The 14,734-nt window shown below is 25.5% G+C and overlaps 1 protein-coding gene across 3 annotated transcripts; it reads right to left on the reverse strand.

Annotated features, from left to right (window-relative positions):
• Positions 1-392: 392 nt before the first annotated feature.
• On the reverse strand, positions 393-11,619 carry LOC149888241 (uncharacterized). Of its 3 annotated transcripts, XR_016452362.1 has the most exons (22): positions 11,540-11,619; positions 10,488-10,542; positions 9,314-10,180; positions 9,172-9,210; positions 8,864-8,908; positions 8,660-8,713; positions 8,282-8,378; positions 8,006-8,171; positions 7,718-7,910; positions 7,566-7,604; positions 6,956-7,105; positions 6,438-6,500; positions 6,214-6,279; positions 6,085-6,129; positions 5,795-5,866; positions 5,555-5,611; positions 4,370-5,450; positions 2,399-2,941; positions 2,091-2,255; positions 1,618-1,677; positions 948-1,033; positions 393-612 (listed from the first exon to the last, which is right to left on the reverse strand). XR_016452362.1 is itself a non-coding variant. In XM_090086868.1 (19 exons), the coding sequence occupies exons 1-18, from the start codon at positions 10,497-10,499 to the stop codon at positions 2,098-2,100; spliced, it is 3,747 nt and encodes a 1,248-aa protein (XP_089942994.1). In that variant the 5' UTR covers positions 10,500-11,248; the 3' UTR covers positions 1,272-1,677; positions 2,091-2,097. The 3 variants fall into 3 exon arrangements, 1 of the variants encoding a protein (XP_089942994.1); XR_016452361.1 differs by lacking the exon at positions 11,540-11,619 and having other exon boundaries at positions 10,488-11,248; XM_090086868.1 differs by lacking the exons at positions 393-612; positions 948-1,033; positions 11,540-11,619 and having other exon boundaries at positions 1,272-1,677; positions 10,488-11,248.
• Positions 11,620-14,734: the final 3,115 nt, after the last annotated feature.

Here is a 14,734-nt window from a genome sequence, read left to right on the forward strand (position 1 = left end):
AACTTGAATATGAAAATTAAGTTTTTTATGAGCCCGACTTTTAATATCTAACGAATTTTAAAATCCGCCACCAGATTTGTAGGCTTTTTGTAACAACTTTTATGCTTCAAAAACATCTTTCCCTATTACAAGAAAACGACCTCTCCGTTCAAATATTTAAAAAATTTCGGTTGCCGTGAAATAAAAAACAAAGTACTTTGAGAACTTTTATAATAAATTCAACAGCATTACAAGGAAAGAAATTAGCACGATGCGATAATCTTTGACGCGCTTTTGTTTGTTAGCAGTTCAAGTTAATACACATATTTTCCAATTCTGATTATTTGCTGCTGTAGCATTAATTAAAGCATCTGTTAGACAAAGGCAAAGTGTTAAAGCAAATCTAGGTGACTAATCTCAAATACAAGCAAGTAATTCATTTTTAGGATCCCTAATAGAATCAAAAATCGCAAGAAAGGAAAAATAACTATGATTATAAAATGTTAATATCTTTTAAACGTTCTTTCTTTTTATTTAAACTTTTCATTCGTTCATTTGTAAGTTTGGTTCGAGCTGTTTTATATGGAATTTCCTTCAAAAACTCTACCAAAAACTCAAGCAACTCTTGTTTACCTAAAAAAAAAAAATAAGTTAGAGATCTTCTTTGCTAGCACATCCAAATGAAAAAACAGTTAGTGTTCTAAATCTTTTTTTTTTCATGATGTAGTTTGAAATATTGCCTTTTTATATCTCTTATTTGTTTGTTTTATATTTTTTATTAGTTAAGCAGAAATTAAGATTATCAATAATTATTTATAAATGTATATCTATAATTTATATAGAACTATGGTTTTAAAATATTTATTTGTTATTTTTTATGCTCATGATTATGTTTCAGATTGTAAAACATAATCAAAAGCATAGTTCTTAGCGTAAAAGATTTCATATTTTTTAAAAATGGAGATTACTTGGCATTTTGTTGTCATCAATGCAACTTTGAAATTTGTCCAGCAGTATTTTTTCATCTCTTTGCACCCAAACATGAACTCTCTTTCTAAAAAATAAAATGAAAAAAATGATAATAATAATTAGAGCATATTTGTGCAAAATAAAAAAGAAATATTTTTCAAAAAAAAGATACACACACATATATATATGTATTTATACTCTACACCACTATCATGTTTACATAATACTTGTGTAGAGTATATATATAACTATTAGGAGAAGTTTAGTCATGTTAAATCTGGTTTATTTGTTATGACTTTTTTAAAATGTTTAATATATTTTAATTTTTTCATTTATTCTGTATGTTTTAATTTTGTTTTTTTTATTTTAGCAAATAAAAATGTGATGAATAACACTGGAGCGCCATGTGTCTTGAGGTATTTCTCTTTTATTTCAGTCATTTGTTTTTTTGTTTTGTTTTGTTTGTTTAATCTTTAAAAAGCTTTAAAATATTTGTTTTTTTTCTAAGCCAATAATTGTTGGCTGCCAAATTTTATGGAAACATTATTTATTATAAATATGATTCTCTAGTTTACAGATAATTTTATTTATATCTCAGAAACATTGAAACAGTTAACCATTTCAAAAAAACTAATTAAAAATTATATTTGTTACTAAATAATTAGATACCTGCCAAATCTTTTTGTGGTTCTTCCACTTTTTGTCTCTTTTTGTTTCTTTTCACAATTTCTAAGAGAACAAATGATACAAGTTACAAAAAACCATACTTTTCAACAATACTAAAATCTGACAGTCAAATTAAGAACAGTGTTTAAAATTTTGAATGTAGATCATTCAGTTACACTGAAGTTATTTTTGACCTTTTACATGATTTCAAAAGGTAGCTAAAATTTAAATAAGAATGCGAAACTTTTGAAACAAAGTACTTTTATTTATTAAATGCTGAATTAAATGAAAAAGTTTTAGCCAAAATATAAGATAAAATTTATGGGATATTATGGAAACTAAAGTAAAAACAGTAAATTTAGAAACATTAGAACAGCTCTTAAATGTTTAAATTTCTGCATAAGTTTGGACTTTTTGTCCAAATTTATGCAAAAAGACTTTTTCTTATATTATTAGGAAAACATAAAATACTTTACCACAAATTTAACAAAAACTGTAACTTCCTTTTTGACTTTCAGCTGATGAATCTGCATAAGCTTTATCTATGTCATTTTTAGGTTCAACATCAGCTTTGTTAGATACAAGATTAATAGTTTGAGGGAAACTTGAGCTCTCATTAAGTGTCTTGGAACAACTTCCATCTTTTTAAGAAAATAAAATCAAAAAGATATAAGTTAAAAATTTTTTTTTTTTCTAGTTTTTTCTAAGAGCTGAGCTTAAGTGCTCTTTTTCCTACATGAAACATCTGATAAATTCTCAAATTATAATAAAAAGTTAAACCTACTTGAGTCAAAATTAAGAAGATGTCTTCCAACTTTAGTTATCTCCATCAAGGCAAGTGGTACTTGGTAGGTGTTTTCATTTATTTCTTTTGAATGGCCCATATGCTTAAAAAATACTGCTCTATCCTTTTCAGGTAAATCAAGGGCAGAAAATAATGTACTCACTCTATGTCGATTTGTAGTGGCTTTCAAGTTTTCTGGTTTTTTTAGATTTAATTTTTGAATGACACTATGAACAGCATTCCAACCAGATGTATGTCCTTCAGAATTTCTTGTACATGCAAATAAAAACTTATTTCCTTCTGGTATATTTACCTCTCTTCTTATATCGCTATTAGCTATAATTTTTAATGCTGGAAGGGTATCTGGAGGAATAAGAACAGGAACTAGATGATTGTTTCCTTTTCCAGACATAAAAGTTATTTTTAAAGTTTCAACTAGCTTTTGATCAATCTCATCTAGATCAAGCAAGCGTTGTTTGTCTATCCATGTGTTTTCAATAGCTTGTTGGTATTCATCAAGATGAAGCCTGGCTGGTTCACCACCTTATATGTAAAATGCAAATATAAAATTTAAAGTTTCTTTTATATAACTACTTTTATATAAAAAAAAAAGCTTCAAAATTTTAATTTTTTCTACTTGGATTATCCTTTTATTTGTTTTTCTAATATATATCACATTTTGTATATATAAACACTAAATATAATATTAAGACATTTGAATAAGGACAATAATGATAATAATAGAAGTAATAATGATGATAATAATAATAGTAATGATAATAATAATAATAATAATAATAAAAATAATAGTAGTAATAATAATAATAATAATGATAATAATAATAATAATAATAACAAAAATAATAATAATAGTAATACTAATAATAATAATAATAATAATAATAATAATAATAATAATAATAATAATAATAATAATAATAATAATAATAATAATAATAATAATAATAATAATAATAATAATAATAATAATAATAATAATAATAATAATAATAATAATAATAATAATAATAATAATAATAATAATAATAATAATAATGATAATGATAATAATAATAATAATAGTAATAATAGTAATAATAAAGATAATAATAATAGTAGTAATAATAAATAGTAATATTAAAAATAATATTATTAAATAAAATATATAAAGTTATAATGATATTATTGAATAAAATAAATTAAAAGATAAATAATAATAATTATTATTATTATTACTATTACTGTTATTATTATTATAAAAGAAAAAAAAAAAAAAGATATTTATTGACACTTAGCCTTTATATTTTTACCATATATTTATAATAATGATCTACCATTTCATATGTTTATTCTACTAGGTTTGTTTAGTTTACCAATATAATTAATTATTTGTATTATTTAAATCTGTTAATATTCTATACGAAGAACAATTTTACTTTAATCAAAGAAAAATCTCAAATACTGTTTTATGAGGATTCTTGTTTTATTTTTTTTTTATTTTTTATTTTTTTAGCAGAAACTATTGATTTATTAATCATGTGTTATAATTCTTGACCTTGTTATATCACTTAAAAAGTAGGCATAGATTTTAAAAAAAGATCTTGTATACAATTAACATAAAAAATGAAGTAAACAGACTTTAAAGCCACAAAGTTTGTGAGAACAACAAGCTTTTATGTCAATCTCATAAATATTAGTTGAAAACCTTTATGTTTTACAAAATATCTTTTATAGTAAAAAACCACAAGGTTATCTTGCTAAATTAACACTATTTAAAATTACATTAACATCAGTTACAAGCTCTAATTTTTTTTTTCTTAAGCTTAGATAAAATTGTATTTGTAATTATAAAAAACTAAGATTATGCAAGTTATATGGAAGTAGTTCATCCTGAAATGATATGATGTTAATAGCTGATATTATTTTAGAATTTGTTAAATAGTATAAAAAACAATAGTTGTAATTCCATACCTCTTCTAGCATTTAGCAATGTAAGTCTTGCACATGCGCAATCCCGAAGCTCAACAAAACATTCAGAGTCAAACCATTGGTAGGAATCTTTTGCTAAATCTGCCATTTTTGTAATTACAAAATTGCAAAAAGCAATCACATCTTCTTCAACTGGAAGTTCAGATGGTTTACGGGATTTTACGTTTTTGTTTTTATTTAGTTGGTAAGTGGCATCTCCAAAGATAAAGTCCTCCCACATTTCTAAAACACTAACAAACTTGTCAGTTTCACTAGCATCATTGTCATTTGCTTCTGATAAATATAATGCTTTAAGAACTTTTGCAGCACGTTTTATTAAATAAAATAAATTTTGTTTTAAACCAGCTTTGATGCCTGAATCTGCCTTTTTTGTAAAAATATCTATTGCTTCTCTTAAGGCAAAGAAGTTAGAGCGCAAAAACATACTACTAGAATCTTTACTTTGTGTTGGTAAGTTTTTGAAGTGTAAAAATAGGTTGTAAAGATGTGCCAATTGTCTCATGGCGTTTCTGACAGAGCTTCTTGCTTCCATAACTTTATCAAGTTTCCTCTTTTCTTTATCATAAAAGACTGAACCAATTTTAAGAATTGTTATGTCTTTTAGGCAAATCTGACCAATTTTATCTGTTCGAAAATGTGATAAAATGTTTTTTTTAAATTCATCACTTAATCTTGCTTCTTCAGGTAATCTTAGAAGCCCCACTGGAACAGGAAGAACTTTTTGACATGAGTGTTTTTGACACGACTTCACATGATTGTGCCAGAATCGTTTTGAAACAAACACAAGGCATTGACTGCAATAACTAACTTCTTTATATTTTTGAGCCTCTCGTTCTCTTTCATATTTTGGTTCCGCTTTTCCAGCTTCAGCTACATTGACTTCCAAAATCCCTTTTCTTTTAAACATTCCAAAAGCTTCATCTCTTTCTTTCTTTGATTTAATTGATGATGCAACTTCAACTTCTGGATGACTTTTGTGCATAAGCTTTATGTGTCTTGTTAAATATGATGTAAACTTTTTACAAAAAATGCAAAATCGATGTGGCTTCTTTTTTCTTACATTCTAAAGTTTAGAATTTTAAATTTCAATTTCTGAAAATTTTGGGATTTAACTTTATTCAGATTGATTTATAAATTGTGTAAAAAAAATGTATTTTTCAAAGGTACCTTAACTTTTTTAGGCATTTCTTCATCAGGCAATGTTGGTTGGCTGTTTTGACCTACCTAGAATATTTAACAATAGTATGAAGTAAGAGATGTTTTCTTTTTTAATAGTTTTTCTTGATTTTATTTCATATAATGCTAAGAAAGATTTATTATGTTTAGTATAAAATCAGTGTTTTTCTTAGTTTTTAAAATGTTAAGTATTTAAAATATTTTTTATTAAAAAGTCAGCTTAATTTTTACCTGAGATTTGTCTGTCACATCATCTATCATAAAAGTGCTTGAAGCTATTTTGGCATTTTTAATATCAGATATCTGCAAAGAAATGTGATTAAGATATTTGCTACATTAATCAAAAATAAATCAAACAGCAATAAACTTAACTTGATTTTGATCACTTTAAACATGGAAAAGTTATTCATAATCAAATAACATTTAAAAAATTAAATTAAATAACACATTTTGTGTATTTCAAAAAACATTTTGTGTATTTAAAATTGTTTTCAGCTTAACAAATAAAATAATAAATTTACCTCTAAAACTAAGTTGTAGTTAAGAGCTTCAAAATCAATGTCATCCTAAAAAATCATTAGCATTTTGTTTAAATTAAATCATATCATAAATGCGAAGTGGTAGTAAATTAAAGTTAAAACTTCACATACCTCACTGGAATCTGATCTTGATGTGCTTTCATTTTCTAGAGTATCAATTCTTTCTTCATCACAGGACTTTAAATTAAATTTTTAAAAATCTATATCATTTGTTGCACATAAAATATTTCCATTAAAGTTTGAAATGCTGAATATTTTTGCTCTCAAATGATCAATTAGTTTTAATCAATCTTCAAATATTAAAAAGCATGAATTTGTTTACAAAAGCAGTATACCTGTGGAGTTTGGGGTAAAGACTCTTTTTCACTTTGATGTTCTTGGGTGATTGATGAAAAAATCTATTGTAAACAAAATAAAAAGATGTTTCTTTTTTCTTTTTCTTTTTTTTGATAATTGATAAAGTCACTAGCCAAAACCAATGATGAAAAAAGTATAATAACAATTGAAAAAGAAATAGAATTAACAGAATCAAAGTAGAAATCTAGTCAAATATCTTTTGAATTTTCATTATGAGTTTGAGTTTGCTTATAAATACTAGGTTTTAAAAAATATTACTCCCTATATTTAAAATATCCTTACTTTATTAAGAATATTTTTAGGGTTAGAGTACATCAGATGAACCTTTAAGATTAAATACAAGAAGTAATATAATTAAAATAATGAATCTGTTATAAGTATGTTGCAAAACATGTGAAGGAAGTTTTTTTTTTTTGCCAAAAAAAGTTTGCTTTTAAATAATAATATCATGTATGTTTGTTATATATTCATTTAGTCTTTTTTTAGAAATATTTACTTGAATATTGTCTTTTTCATCACAATCTGTAGCTGCCAATTTTGTGACTTTATTAAACTGTACATCACTTCTGACTTCTTTGTCTTTATCTAACTGTGCACTTTTCTCAACTGGTCCTATGCCATTTTTCGGTCTTTGTAATTTTTCAATCTAAATGTTTGTTGTTTTTTTTTCAATAAAAAAAAAATGATCAATTTTCTCATATAAAATAAACACTTTTTGATTATACTTTTTTAGTAACAAGAGTGAATATAACATGAATATAAAAAAATTTCAAAAATATCTTGTTTTTTTAAATTGACTTTGAGATAACAAGAAAATAATGCTTCAAAATCAAAAATTAACTTTAGAACTAAAAAAATCAGTAAATTGTTCTCAAAAATAAATCTTTCTCACTTAAGTTATTATTCATCCTTGTGAAGAAAAAAAAAAGTGTAATTTATGATAGCCCTAAAAACAGAACGGCTCTAACAATGTGAAAATGATTTTAGAGGTAGGGTGCAGCAAACTTTGTTTATTACAAAACAATTTATTTGGGTATTATTAAATAGTTGTGCACACAGTTATTATCTTATAAAGTGTGGATAAAATTTTTAAAAGGTTTTTTTACCTTTGATATTCTTTTTTGCTCTGTCTTCATTTGAAATTCCTGAGTTAAAAAAAGGTTTTTTAGTAACATTTTAAGTAAATCACCAGGGAATGCAAATAATTGGCAAAATATAAAAATAAGTAGTTAAAACTTGAGAAGAAAATAAAAAAAACCTCAGCATGCCACTTTAGATTATCAACTCCATAAAAGTAGAGAATTTCATCACCAACACAAATGTCTTTCAAAGCAAATAAACATAAATGAGGAACATCACAATGCAAAATCTTTTTCATGTATGCATTTGCAAAGTATTTTGAGTCATTAACATAGCGTCCTAAGTATTCATTGTATGGAGTTGCATCAATGCTAAATAAAAATTTTTGTTTTAAAAGAATATCAATATAAATAAAGAAAACATTATAAAATTTAGATGAATTTTAGAATAAAATTTAGTTTAGTACCAGTATTCAATATTTTTGTGTAAAAAGTCATAAACATAACTGCCAGCATTTGTTTCTTCGTATAACTTTTCTTTATTTTCCAGTGTGCTTTTTGCAACGAAATCCCCCCTATATTCTACTATGAATTCTCCTTTTTTTAAGCTTTTGCATGCAAACACTCCAAAACCTATACAAGTAAAACCATATTTGATATCTGTTATGTAATATTTCATTCTGATATTATTTTTTTTACATTAGAAAGTTTGTAGAAATATATTTTCTGACAAGTTTTCTGACCTTTTGTTTGGTTAATAAATTCTCTTTTTAAATAACTTGGATCTTCCTTTAATGAAATGTAGTGCTTTGCTTCCTTAATTGGAGAAAGACGTTTTCTCTAAAATTATAATTTTTAATCACTGAGTTTCTCCTAAAAAATTGGCTTGCTATTTACAATATAAAAACATAGGACAGTCAAAATGTTGTTTTTTTTTCCCTCTGGATTTATATGAATAAAATTCTGCAGCAAAAGTAAATTTTAATATAAAGTTTATTATAATTATTATAATATATATTTTAATTATTATAAATATTATAATGATAATTACTAAAGTCTAAGTTATATAAATGCTCTTTGTTGTTATCATTGTTGAGTTAGTAACCTAATGGGTTTGTTACCTGACTTTTATTTACTATCTTCTCTTCATGATATGGCTGAATGCTACTTGATACCTATAATTGTATTTTTGAAATAGTTAGGAAGAAAGTTGTGTGCTATTGAAGGGTTATTTTCAGAACTACTTCTTTAAAAGTGAATTACTTAAAAGTCTGTAGAAGTTGCAAGTTTTCTTGTTTGCATGTTCTATTTAAAAAAAAACAAACCTGCAATGTTGATGTATTTATGTCACATGCTTGAATTGGTGCACCCTAATTTAATATAAGTATTTATAATGAACTGTGTTAAATAACATTTGGAATATTGTACTACTCTTGTTACTCTCACATTGCATGAAATAAATTTTCAGAAGTTTTATTTTTAGCCTAGTATAAAGGTGGGCGTGGTAGTCAATTTTTAATGAATAGGTATGTGAGGATGCATATTAAAAAAACAACTTTTGAATTAAATAAATTACAAGTTTGCAATAAAAATGTTTGTTATTGCTGTAGCTAAAACATGAAAGGTCACCTACCATGACAGATGTTATTATACTTGACACTGTTTCTCTCCACTAAAAAAATGTTGTTAATGAGCTTGTTATATATATCTTTAGTATATTTTTATATCTAAATTTCAAAGTGAAAGTGAAATTAAAGCTTTTCTTTTTTTATTACCTTAGATATGGTTGGTCTAGCCGTTGGATTGTCTTGCCATGTAGTCTCGATCAGGTTAGTAACTATAACCACATTAATTGTATTTTCCGTATATAAACCGGTAATGTGGCTTATGTTTGGTCGTTTTCCAGATTTGATTGCATCAAGCAAAAGTATATCTTTAAACAATGGTATAACACCATGCCATGCTGTGGAAAAACTGCTAAAAAGCTCGAATGCAGTTATTGCAAGAGCGTACATATCGGATTTTTTGTTTGGAGATTCCACCTCACAATTACACAGTTCAGGACTTGTGTAGGCAAGGGTCATTCCTTGATTGTTGGGCTTCGTCATATTACATGTAACTGTTGCTTTTATATCAACAAAGTCATCAAAGTCGCTGACTTTTAAAGTTACATTGTACTGATGCCCTGTCACTAAAATGTTTGAAAGCTTGATATCTCTATGAACTATATTGTGTTCGTGCAAACATTCAATTGACATTTGTAAAAGAAAATCTAATCTTTGTTGAAATAAAAAAATTTTCTCTTCATTTAGGAGATCAATGAGCTGAGACAGATTATTGACTTCCATTTGTTCAATATTAGTGGCGCATAATTCAAAAAACAAAGCGGTTGGCCTTACAGAATAACCTAGAAAGTTTACAACATTTTTATGTTGTAGTTTTTTTAATTTTGTTGCAATTAGCATTGTTTTTCTTTGAGAAAATTGGGTTTTAATCAACTTCACGGCCGTTTGTTTGTTTCCTAAGCTATACTTGAAGACTGAAGCTGATGTTCCTTCACCTATTTTGGAAACCAAGTTTATAGGCATATCAAATACTTCATAGTTTTTTATGCAGTCCGTTTCAGCAACATCTTTTACAAGCTGTAATATAAATCAGTAATAATAACGTTTAAAGTTTAATTATGCTAAATTTATAAATTAGTGACGTAACAACTTATGATGAGATAGTAGTGAATGCTGCGCTGAATTTTTGAAAATATTAGTGATCCAAAACCTTTATTATCTTAGATTTTCTTGTCAGGTATTACCAGATTTATTATTACTCAGTTGATTATTAATCAGTTAAGTAATGTTAAAAATTTGATAAGTAATGAAATTTAATAATATCTGATTATCCAAGAAATTTTATCTATATAATAATACTATATTAAAAAGTAAATTTGCTTACCGTAGAACTCATTTTCAATAGTCCTCAGAACTTCGGAAAACAGTTAAAAATATTTCTAAATATAAAGTTTTAAGTTAATGTTGCTTTTGATGTGGCATGTATAATTTTAAAGTAGAAAAAACATTAATTTCTCTACTTCTTAATGTAAAACCATGTTAAGCAGATGTTTAGTTGTTTATTATACTTTATTTTAATTTTGTTCACTGTACTAATAAACCAAGAGAGCGTGTTTATGACAGTAATGATAAATAAAATTTTTTGTTAGTTTTATTTATTTTTGTAAGTAATCCAGTCAACTACGTTAAATTACAGGTGAATAAAAAATTTTACATCTCTTTAAAAAATTTTCCAAAGTTTGAAACTTATAAGAAATTCAAATTATATGCCATGAAATTCGGTTTCCAAATTTGCACATTACAGTAGCTAATGTAGAAATTAGGCAAAATTTATAATGAGATCCATAAACATTTTTTAAAAACTCAACAAGTGTTTTTTTTAACGCTCAAGCTTCAATGTTTAACTGAAATCCACGTCTATTTTTTATTATAAACACTTGTTTTTGAAAACATTTCCAATTATTTGAAAGATGATAGTAAATATAGAATAAACATAACTTAAAAATGGGTTTCATTTATAACCAGGTAATCTCAACTTGGGTTACCTTTATTACTGTTCTAAGATTCTTGATATTAGGTTACAGTAATTTTGAAATACTCTATAAAAAATCAAGAAACAATTCGCGAGGTTAGAATTATTTTGTTCCATTTCCCGTTTTAAAAGTTGGGAGAAAATGAGTTGTTAATTTTAGTTAGCAATAATAACTTTTAAAACACGCTTTATTTTACACATTTTTTTCTAAATAATTTGCTTAAACAAATTATTTAAAGCATAAGTTGTTGTTGTTTTTTTTTAAATTACAGCTAAAACTTTAACCATTTTTTACTTTAAAAAAAAATCAAAAACTTTCTCCCAACGTTTAAACATGGAGATAGAGCAAAATTATTATAACCTCGCGAATTTTCTAACACAAAACTTTTATAAATAAGAAATACCTTTCTATCTCTTACTCTTCACACTCTTCTTCGGTCACATATGCCTTTTGATATCTCCTAAAGGCTATTTAAACGTTTTCAAGGAGTCAATTTCATGTTTTTAAAATGAGAATTAAAGTAAATCGGAAACATTTTGAAAAGAATGAAGTCAAATTCCAGTGATGGATAGAAACCAACTTCTAAGGTTACCGACTTATTAAGCAGATGAATTATTAAATTAACGACTTTTAAACTTCATAACAACTTTTTAACAGTAAAAGGTTACTCGAAAGGTATTAGAGTCTTTGTTTGCTTTTCTTTTGTTAACCCGTTCTTAATTTATTTACTTCTACTTAATTGTTCTTAAATCCAATTTCCACTTTCACTCTTAATTAGGTTAAAAATCTGATTTCACTTCCTCAAACTGTTATGCAAAATATCATTAGTTAAATTTAAGTTTTCTGGTTCGGAAACTAAGTGTTACTAACAACTGCCTCATTTTTAATATCGCAAATATTATTCCTTTGTGAGCTTTTTTAAAAGTGTTGTTAATCTTCAATAGTATCTTTGAGAAGTCATTCGATATCTCAATTTAAAATTCTTTCTTGAACTTTACTAGTTAGTTTACTGTTACGAGAATCAACAGTTTAGAAAATCTGGAAGCAAGTACTAAAAGATGATAATTTACCCACAACATTTTCACTACTCAAAAATATATAATACTGCATTCATTTCTTATAGATGACTTTAAGTCTGCGAAGTTCTTTACCTTTTAGTAAAATTGCGGAACAGCCATAAATTAACTCTTCTTATCATTCATAATTATGAGGCAGACTTTTACTTCAGTTTCTGAAATAAAAGCGTTTTATATTTTTAAATTACGAATAATTGCATCTTTTTTAGTTCGTTGTAAATTATCTAGTCACAATTATGAAAGAACAAATAGAAAAACGCACACAATATTTCAATTGTTTAACAGTTGGTTTATACATAATCGTAACACTTTGCAACTTGTAATCTAATCGTTGGTTACAGGAGTGTAACAATTTATCTCGCTGCGCATGTTTACGAGTGAACGCCGACTACTAAAACTCATAAATTATTGTCAAAAAACTATTCTTCTTTAAACCCTTATATATTCGTCGAATTGATTGGTCTTCGTTAATTCTACCGAAAATCGAAATAGGTTTTTTTCCATAATTTGTAACAAGTTATTAGGTTTCATCAATAGTAACTCGTTCTTTCGAGAAATGTTTCTTATTAATCACAAGAATTACAGATGACGAATGAAATTTTTTAGCGTTTCTCTCCTTGTAAAAAAACTGCTGCTAAAGTTGAACTCGGCACTGATATTGGGTCACACTTTGAAACTATATTTTTAAACAAATGCAAATAAAAATCAAATAGCACGAGAAGTTTGGAAACCCATGGAAAATACTGAAGGTTATATTCACTGTTTTAAGTTTGGCAAATTAGCAAATTCGAGTTCACGTTGAGCACACGAACACTGAGAACAAACTATTTTTGCAAAGATTTTTAGTTCATTACAAAAGCTGTAAAAAGTTTCATTTTAGTAATTAAATTTATCTTTAATTTAATTTTTTAATATGAACTAGAAATATAAAAGTTCTTGGAATCTTTTCCATTTTATATTTTTAGTTTTAAAAAAAGATTGAAGGTATTGATATTCTATAGAAGGTATTGATATTCTACTGTAGGAGCGCGACACGAAAAGACATAGCTGCTTGTACAGTAGCAAATAAAATCCTGGAATTGATAGTTAGCTTTTTCTATACATAAATAAAAAAAATCCGAAAGAGGAAATTAGCTTCCCGTAAAAATAAAAATTTAATAAATCTGGAAATCTGTATGTGCGGAAGCCGCTGTAATCAATTCTGATGGAATATTAATAAAAATTTAGCATAGTTAAATGTATAAAAGCATTCACTTAAACTATTACGGCTACAAACAAAACAAAACTTAAGTTTTTTGTTGTGAAAAGTAAAACTTAAATATAAAAAACTCATTTATCATAAAAATGTGACCTATGGAAAATACTGAAGGTTACATTCACTGTTTTAAGTTTGGCAAATTAGCAAATTCAAATTCACGTTGAGTACACGAACACTGAGAACAAACTATTTTTGCAAAAATTTTTAGTTCATTATAAAAGCTGTAAAAAGTTTCATTTTAGTAATTAAATTTATTTGTAATTTAATTTTTTAATATAAATTAGGAATATAAAAGTTCTTGGGATGTTTTCCATTTTATATTTTTAGTTTTAAAAAAGTTATGTTTACTCGACTTAGATGTTTTTTTTATGACAGCGCTAAAAAAGTTGACACAAGCGCCTTATTAGTATTGTTGTACCTATTTTTGTTTAAGTTGTTCCTATTGTTAGTATTACTGTTTCTAAAATTTATTAATATTAATTTGTTATTATTATTATTTTTATTATTATTATTATTATTATTATTATTATTATTATTATTTTTATTATTATTATTATTATTAATATTATTATTATTATTATTATTATTATTATTATTATTATTATTATTATTATTATTATTATTATTATTATTATTGTTATTATTATTATTATTATTATTATTATTATTATTATTATTATTATTATTATTATTATTATTAATATTATTATTATTATTGTTATTACATTTATTATCAGCGTTATAACATAGCATAATACTCATGACAAAACACACTACTCATAACAAAACAACATTAATTTGTTAATGACGTTTTAGTGATTTAATTTACCTAAGAGTTTTGTTAAGTGTATTGTAAACTCTGGAAAACTTAAATTTTTTAGCTATAAGAAATATGGAAGCATTAAATTAAATTTTTTTCCTTCTTTTTTTGAAGCTTAGCATGATTTTGAGTCCATTTTAGGGAGTATATTACAGATACCGTTATTTTTTTCTCTTAATGTCTTTTCGAAAGATAATAGAATATATTGAAGTTAGCATTCATGGGCGCCGGCAGGCAAGGGCAAGAGGGGGCAGTTGCCCCCTCCTGGAAAAACAAAATAACAAACTTAATATTCATAAAATTTCTTTTAACTGTTAACTTTAACTCATTTATAGTTTACTCATTTTAATGTAAACTACTACCGTTTAAAATCAAATATTACTATCAAATGCAATGACTTCCACGATGGCGGAAGCTTTTTTATAAAGGCATATTTTATGTTTT

The sequence above is a fragment of the Hydra viridissima genome, unplaced genomic scaffold (assembly GCF_058129835.1).
Source record: "Hydra viridissima isolate aposymbiotic clone 2 unplaced genomic scaffold, HvirCarnegie_v1 scaffold_5, whole genome shotgun sequence".
NCBI classification, from domain to species: domain Eukaryota; kingdom Metazoa; phylum Cnidaria; class Hydrozoa; order Anthoathecata; family Hydridae; genus Hydra; species Hydra viridissima.